General features: G+C 42.3%; 1 protein-coding gene across 1 annotated transcript; it reads right to left on the bottom strand.

Annotated features, from left to right (window-relative positions):
• Positions 1 to 526: 526 nt before the first annotated feature.
• Positions 527 to 4,627, bottom strand: LOC116935258 (uncharacterized protein K02A2.6). Its single transcript, XM_032942602.2, has one exon. It carries the CDS (start codon positions 4,625 to 4,627, stop codon positions 527 to 529), a length of 4,101 nt encoding a protein of 1,366 aa, XP_032798493.2.
• Positions 4,628 to 8,971: the final 4,344 nt, after the last annotated feature.

The raw sequence follows: 8,971 nt of genomic DNA, 5'->3' as shown, positions 1-8,971 counted from the left end.
TAATAGCTAAGACAATTTTCTATTTAGCGGTGAGATTGAAAAAATTTTCTGATTGCTGGTTTTTCCGTCAAAGTAAAACCCAGCTATCTTTGAACATGGTGTTTCTTACATGTTAGCTTATGGAGAATGGAATGATGTGAAACGATAGGGGAATTGAGAAGAGAGAGACAGGATGTATTCGCTCGTCAACGTACTAGGTCCAACTGCCGTCTCTATGCTGCAAGGGGAGGAGGGCGACATTGCCAAGTCATTCCATGTCTTTTTCTCCAAGGGACAAATCACGAAACAGACAGACAAACAATGAAGTTACAAGAGATGATCAGGGGGGAAACGAAAACCAAAAAGAAACATGAGATGACACAAAAGCAGACGACGGCTGAATGGGAAGTGATGGAAAGTGAAAGGACAAAAAAAGAAAAAAAAAATGAAAGGACGAATAATGAGCCAAAGCAGGTGACTAATGAACACGAAAAGAATGAATGAAACAATATTTCGTTAAGAACACTAGATCACCAGCGTATAGAAATTACGGTTTCTTGGCCGCGAGACGCGTCGAGCGACGAGGACCGGCCGGTGATGTGTCAGCGGGAGACGCGGGAACAGGAGGGGCTGCTGTCGTCGGAGAAGAAGATGAAACCGGAGGATGGACACTATTAGGCGCCGGAGACGGGCTATGAGGCACGGCCGTAGGGGAATGCAAACGAAGAAAACGTCGATTACGACGGAAAAGCCGACCAGCGGGGGTCTTCACCAAATAGTCCCTGAATGCGCCAACTTCCACGATGACTCCCGGAGTTGTCCAGCGTTTGGATCGGTGATGCTGAATGACGACGTTATCACCGACGTGAAGGGCTAGAAGTGGGCGTGTTGTGCGGTTGTAATGGATTGTACGAAGTTCTTTGGCGCGGAGTGCGCGTTTTTCGAGAATTCCGGCAGCCTTCTGCCATTCGGGCGCAAACGAACGACGATGAGCAGGGATTAGGTCACGAGTGGGCCGGTTAAAAACCACCTGAGAAGGGGATGCGCCTCCAGCAATGGGAGCATTACGGAAGAGGAGGAGGCCCTTCCCAAACTTGTCCAGGTCAAAGGAACCTGAGGTCCAGGATCCTGCAATGAGTTTTTTCATTGATTTCACGGCAGCTTCCGCATAACCGTTAGACTTGGGATGATGAGGAGAAGACCGGCCGTGGGAGATGTCCCATTCTCGAAGGAAAGTTAGGTACTCATCCGACTTGAACTGCGGGCCACCGTCTGACCAAAGCTTGACAGGAGCGCCTGCTCCGCAAGTGAAGAAGGAGCGGAGGGCGTCGATGATTCGGCGTGTAGATGTGTTGGTGTCTGGAAAGGGGTACACTTGGGGCCAACCACTGAACTGGTCGGCAACAATCAAAAAATCGCGACCGCGAAAAGTGCCAAGGTCGGCAAAGATAAATTGGAACGGACGGGATGCCGGCTCGTGGGGAAGAAGAGGCTCCGACGGGTTGGAAGGGAGAAGCTCGGAGCATGTTGGGCAAGACCTGACGGCCATAACGATGTCATTGTCTATGGACGGCCAATACACCGATTGACGTGCGCGCTGACGAATCTTCGTCGCTCCCTGGTGCATCTGAAGGAGCCGCCGGAGAACTTCTTGACGTAAGGAAACCGGGATGACAACACGAGGGCCGACAAGGATGAGGTCCCCATCAATATATAGCTGGCTGCGGACCTGCCAAAACGGACGGAGATCTAAAGGAAGGTTGCATTTATCGTTGGGAAAACCTTGTAGAATGGTGTGACGGAGAGAAATCAGCACAGGATCGACGGCCGATGCAGCAGATACTGATGATAGCAAAATATCAGGATTGCTGGAGCTTGAACCTTCCATCACACCCATCAGGTGAACATGCTCGGAAGCGGAATGGGGGCCTTCTGCAATTTCATCCGTTGGAGAAGGCTGATCAACAGGAGAACGGGATAACGCGTCGGCCATTACGTTATTTCTTCCAGGAACCCACGACGCGACGAAAGAATATCGCTGCATGGAAAGGCGAAGGCGCAAAATCCGGGGATTGTCCAGCTTGTCTAGAAAGTAATCGTTTAGAATGGGGATCAAGGGGCGGTGATCCGTAAAGAGGTTAAACGATGGAAGTCCCTCAAGAAATTGCCGGCATTTCCGCATCGCCCACGCCGCAGCCAAACACTCCAGTTCAATCATGGCGTAGCGGGACTCGGCGTCCGACAGAAAGCGGGATCCGGCTTGGACGACATTCCAACTGCCATTGGTCTGCTGCTGACGGAGGATGAAGCCTAATCCGCGCAGACGAGAAGCATCAACATGGAGGGACGTCGGGTGAGCCGGGTTGTAAAACGCCAATTTGGAAACGGACGACGAAGATAAGGCGGTCCTGGCAGCCTGAAAGTCCGTTTCGTGTTGTTGAGTCCATTCCCATACGAAATCCTTTCGTAAGAGGGGAGCCAGGGGGCGAAGAAGGGATGCCAAGTCGTCTGAAAAGTTACCAACTTGTTGACAGAGGCCGTGGAAGGCCCGCATCTCTGAAACGCACGTTGGTTTTGGGAACTCACGAATGGCCTTGAGAAGATCAGGATTGGGCAGGAAACCACTCTCACTGACGACGTAGCCGCCAAACAACACGGAAGGTTGAGCAAAAACAATTTTTTTCACGTTGATGGCTATTTGATGTTTTGCCGCGAGATGAAATAAACGCCGTACCAGACTGACGTGTTCGTCCCAAGTGGCAGAAAAGACCAGAACGTCTTCGACCACGCGCCGGCAGTTCGGGAAATCATCAAAAACATCGGCAAGACGCCGCCCATAGTCATCACCGGCGAGAGACACACCAAAAGGCAGGCGAAGGTATTTGTAGCGGCCAAACGGAGTTGAAATGGTCGTCATGAGGCTGGACTCGTCGTCAAGTTCCACTTGATGGTAGCCTTTGAGAGCGTCGATGACAGTGAAGAATTTCATTCCCGGAGGGATCGTGCGGACCGCCTGAAAGGGAGTCGGGGCCTCGAAAACCGGACGGATGATGCATCGGTTGAGAGAAGTGAAATCACCGCAGATCCTGATCTCGTTGTCCGCTTTTGGAACAATCACTATGGGATGGACCCACGCCGTCGGTTCAGATACTTTGGCGATGACCTGCTGGTTCTCCAATGAATCTAACTCGCGTTTGACCTTCGGCATCAGCGGAACGGAAATAGGGCGCGAACCACGGATGGATGAGGGGACAGCATCGTCTTTGAGCTGGAAGTGGCAGGGTGCGCCGCGCATGGGCCGGCAAACACCGTCGAATATTGAAGGTACCTCCTTCATCAACTCTCTCAATGTCGATTGGATATCTGGCAACTTTGGAACATCCGATGGGGAAGTGGTAATAGCCGCCAATACACAAGCGTGAGGGTATTGGGCGGGGAGCATTCCAAGTTTTTTCTGTGTCGCTTTCGAGATGACCGGTTGCTGTAGATCTTGAAGAACGTGGACCGAAGTGACAACTGGACCACCAGAACTGGCGGCCCAAACAAACGATGCCGGAAACTGGCCCAGTGACACTATTGGAGCTCCTGTAGCAGTGATTGCCTTGGGCCCATGAGAAGATAACGGAATGTCTTTGAACTGACACCGGTATAAACAAGCCGGAATGGCATCGATGGACGCTCCAGTATCCGGAAGCATCTGAATGAACGACTCTTCGACGCTGCAGGCGGGGGTGACACTGAGCTGGACCATGTCGTTTTGAAGGATGGACTGAATCAAAATACTGCCAGCCGTCTCAGGTTTCGGGGACGAATTACCTTGAGTGCACACGGACTGGAAATGACCCGACTTGTGGCACGAATTACATTCCTTCCCGAACGCAGGGCACTCCTCTTTAGCATGACGTGAAGCTGATCCGCAGTTCCAGCAACCATATGGATGACAACCGGGCGGATGCCAACGACCAGATGGTTTACCGCGGTACTGACCTTTCGGAGATGGGGCCTGTTTGTCGTTGAGGCGCTTTCCTGTAGTAGACTTGATTTGATTCACCGGTGCTGTGGTGCCCTGCTTCATGTTGGACGACTGTAGACGCGTAGCCTCTGCCGTGCGGATAATGTTGATGGCTTTGTCCAGTGTCAGCTTAGCGCCGAGCTCCAAAAGCTTGCGACGCACATCGTCGTCAGAAACACCGAAAACGATTTGTCCCAACAGACGTGTGTTCTGGCAGGCAGCGCAGCAATCCTTTTCGAACTCGCACTTGCGAGCAATATCTCGAAGGTCGCCGAGCCAATTGTCGACTGACTCGGAATCACGCTGAACACGAGACGCAAACTGCTGGCGCCAAACATGACAATTTCGGCCAGCGTTGCACCGCTCCTCCAGTTTCTTAATAATGACGTCAGCATCCACCAAGTCGGTCGCGGATAGACCCATTGTCAACACCGCCTTCAGTGTCGCCTTCGAGAGACAGGACAGGAGAATGTTTGCAATGTATTCCGGGCGTTCACCCTGAGGCAGCGCCGTGTTGATGGTGGAGAGGGAGAGAAATATCTTCCACTGCTGATGCCATATCTCGAAGTTGTCTTTGAATTCTTCTAAGTCCAGATGGGGCGGCGTGCCATACGGTTTGAATGGTTTGGGAGGCATCGCGACACCACGGGAAATGAATCACCAACAAGATGGGAGGGCAATGACAAACGAGGGAGTCCGGATGAAAAAAGAATGAATTAAGTGAATTGAATTGAATGAAGTATTTGAACGGGGCTGAATGAAAGAATTGAATGAAAATGAGTGGCTAGTACGGCGAGGGGTATATGACTGGTGGGCGAGAGAAAACAAAAAAAATGAAAATAAAAAATGAACTGACGAAAGTGAAACGTTGAAAATGAAATCGACGGAAATGTAGGGTATACGACTGATGGGCGAAAGAAAAAAAGACAAAATGAAAGATTTGAATGTGAAAATGAAATGACGAAAATGGAATAAATGTGCCGAACGTTGACGGTGAACGTCGGTGACAGAAAGAGAAAAAAAAATGGCGGGCGCGCAAAATGTGGGCCCTCTTCAAGAATGAAATGGGGTGTGAATTTAACGGAGGATAGATGCACGAAAACGCAAAAAAATGGGGAAAATGACATAAATGAACTCGAACGAGGATGAAACAATGGCAAGGGATGCCGGCGATGAAGAACGATAGAAAATGGATTGGTGTAAGGGAGAAACACACTCAAAACCAAAATGGCGGCCTCCACAAGACCACGCTGGGACAAAGCCAGGGGGGAAATTCACAAGAACAATGGGGACGAGTCGAAAATGGCCTCACAGTCACACACAACCGGAACTGAATGAGAGTCAGGGAATAAGTTCGAGAATTCACTAAGAATATACCAACTGCGCCATGGAATGATGTGAAACGATAGGGGAATTGAGAAGAGAGAGACAGGATGTATTCGCTCGTCAACGTACTAGGTCCAACTGCCGTCTCTATGCTGCAAGGGGAGGGGGGCGACATTGCCAAGTCATTCCAGAGAAACGGTGTTTTTATTTATTTAATTGTACACAAACGGCTTGAACCATTTGCATGCCGTTTGTTGGCATTGATACGGATTTCATTCTTCTGTAGATGCTAGAAATCCCCTGGTTCTAACTTATGAAATGAATTCCCTGAATTAATTTTTTGTCGACACACGTGTAATTTTAAGCGAATCGGCGCGGTGTCCCCCCTCTGGCATACTCCCAGTACCACCCGCTGAACCTTTGTTCAGCGCGCGCTTGTAAGTACAAAGTAGAGGGTGGTACTGGGAGTATGCTATAATATACTGTTATACCATGAGTTTTTACTTCTATATGCAAACAGCATCAAATATACTTGTATTCAATGTGAATACACTCTTATACCATGAGTTTTTACTTCTATATGTTAACTGCATGGAATATACTTGTATTCAATGTGAATACACTGTTATACCATGAGTTTTTACTTCTATATGTAAGCTGCATGGAATATACTTGTATTCATTGTGAATACACTGTTATACCATGAGTTTTTACTTCTATAGGTAAACAGCATCAAATATACTTGTATTCAATGTGAATACACTGTTATACCATGAGTTTTTACTTCTATATCTATACTGCATCAAATATACTTGTATTCAATGTGAATACACTGTTATACCATGAGTTTTTACTTCTATATGTAAACTGCATGGAATATACTTGTATTCAATGTGAATACACTGTTGTACCATGAGTTTTACACTTCTTATATGTAAACAGCATCAAATATACTTGTATTCAATGTGAATACACTGTTATACCATGAGTTTTTATTTCTATGTGTAAACTGCATCAAATATACTTGTATTCAATGTAAATACACTGTTATACCATGAGTTTTTATTTCTATATGTAAACTGCATGGAATATACTTGTATTCAATGTGAAAACAAAAACTGTTATACCATGAGTTTTTTTTTCTATATGTAAAACTGCATGGAATATACTTGTATTCAATGTGAATACACTGTTATACCATGAGTTTTTACTTCTATATGTAAACTGCATGGAATATACTTGTATTCAATGTGAATACACTGTTCTACCATGAGTTTTTACTTCTATATGTAAACTGCATGGAATATACTTGTATTCAATGTGAATACACTGTTATACCATGAGTTTTTACTTCTATATGTAAACTGCATGGAATATACTTGTATTCAATGTGAATACACTGTTATACCATGAGTTTTTACTTCTATATGTAAACTGCATGGAATATACTTGTATTCAATGTGAATACACTGTTATACCATGAGTTTTTACTTCTATATGCAAACAGCATCAAATATACTTGTATTCAATGTGAATACAATGTTATACCATGAGTTTTTACTTCTATATGTAAACTGCATGGAATATACTTGTATTCAAAAAACTGTTATACCATGAGTTTTTTTTAATGATGGAATATACTTGTATTCAATGTGAATACACTGTTATACCTTGAGTTTTTACTTCTATAGAGTAAACAGCATCAAATATACTTGTATTCAATGTGAATACACTGTTATACCATGAGTTTTTACTTCTATATCTATAACTGCATCAAATATACTTGTATTCAATGTGAATACACTGTTATACCATGAGTTTTTACTTCTATATGTAAACTGCATGGAATATACTTGTATTCAATGTGAATACACTGTTGTACCATGAGTTTTTACTTCTATATGTAAAAAGCATCAAATATACTTGTATTCAATGTGAATACACTATTATACCATGAGTTTTTATTTCTATATGTAAACTGCATCAAATATACTTGTATTCAATGTAAATACACTGTTATACCATGAGTTTTTATTTCTATATGTAAACTGCATGGAATATACTTGTATTCAATGTGAAAACACTGTTATACCATGAGTTTTTACTTCTATATGTAAACTGCATGGAATATACTTGTATTCAATGTGAATACACTGTTATACCATGAGTTTTTACTTCTATATGCAAACAGCATCAAATATACTTGTATTCAATGTGAATACACTGTTATACCATGAGTTTTTACTTCTATATGTAAACTGCATGGAATATACTTGTATTCAATGTGAATACACTGTTATACCATGAGTTTTTACTTCTATATGTAAACTGCATGGAATATACTTGTATTCAATGTGAATACACTGTTATACCTTGAGTTTTTACTTCTATAGGTAAACAGCATCAAATATACTTGTATTCAATGTGAATACACTGTTATACCATGAGTTTTTACTTCTATATCTATACTGCATCAAATATACTTGTATTCAATGTGAATACACTGTTATACCATGAGTTTTTACTTCTATATGTAAACTGCATGGAATATACTTGTATTCAATGTGAATACACTGTTGTATACCATGAGTTTTTACTTCTATATGTCAAAAGCATCAAATATACTTGTATTCAATGTGAATACACTATTATACCATGAGTTTTTATTTCTATATGTAAACTGCATCAAATATACTTGTATTCAATGTAAATACACTGTTATACCATGAGTTTTTATTTCTATATGTAAACTGCATGGAATATACTTGATTCAATGTGAAAACACTGTTATACCATGAGTTTTACTTCTACCTATATGTAAACTGCATGGAATATACTTGTATTCAATGTGAATACACGATACACTGTTATACCATGAGTTTTTACTTCTATATGCAAACAGCATCAAATATACTTGTATTCAATGTGAATACACTGTTATACCATGAGTTTTTATTTCTATATGTAAACTGCATGGAATATACTTGTATTCAATGTGAATACACTGTTATACATATGTTTTTACTTTATATGTAAACTGCATGGAATAATATTACTTGTATTCAATGTGAATACACTGTTATACCATGAGTTTTTACTTCTATAGGTAAACAGCATCAAATATACTTGTATTCAATGTGAATACACTGTTATACCATGAGTTTTTACTTCTATATCTATACTGCATCAAATATACTTGTATTCAATGTGAATACACTGTTATACCATGAGTTTTTACTTCTATATGTAAACTGCATGGAATATACTTGTATTCAATGTGAATACACTGTTATACCATGAGTTTTTACTTCTATATGTAAACAGCATCAAATATACTTGTATTCAATGTGAATACACTGTTATACCATGAGTTTTTACTTCTATATGTAAACTGCATCATATATACTTGTATTTAATGTGAATACACTGTTATACCATGAGTTTTTACTTCTATATGTAAACTGCATGGAATATACTTGTATTCAATGTGAATACACTGTTATACCATGAGTTTTTACTTTTATATGTAAACTGCATGGAATATATTTGTATTCAATGTGAATACACTGTTATACCATGAGTTTTTACTTCTATATGTAAACTGCATGGAATATACTTGTATTCAATGTGAATACACTGTTATACCATGAGTTT

This window comes from Daphnia magna, unplaced genomic scaffold (genome assembly GCF_020631705.1).
Source record: "Daphnia magna isolate NIES unplaced genomic scaffold, ASM2063170v1.1 Dm_contigs377, whole genome shotgun sequence".
NCBI classification, from domain to species: domain Eukaryota; kingdom Metazoa; phylum Arthropoda; class Branchiopoda; order Diplostraca; family Daphniidae; genus Daphnia; species Daphnia magna.
Note: the sequence above shows the minus strand (reverse complement) of the source record. Positions and strands in the feature narration are given on the sequence as shown.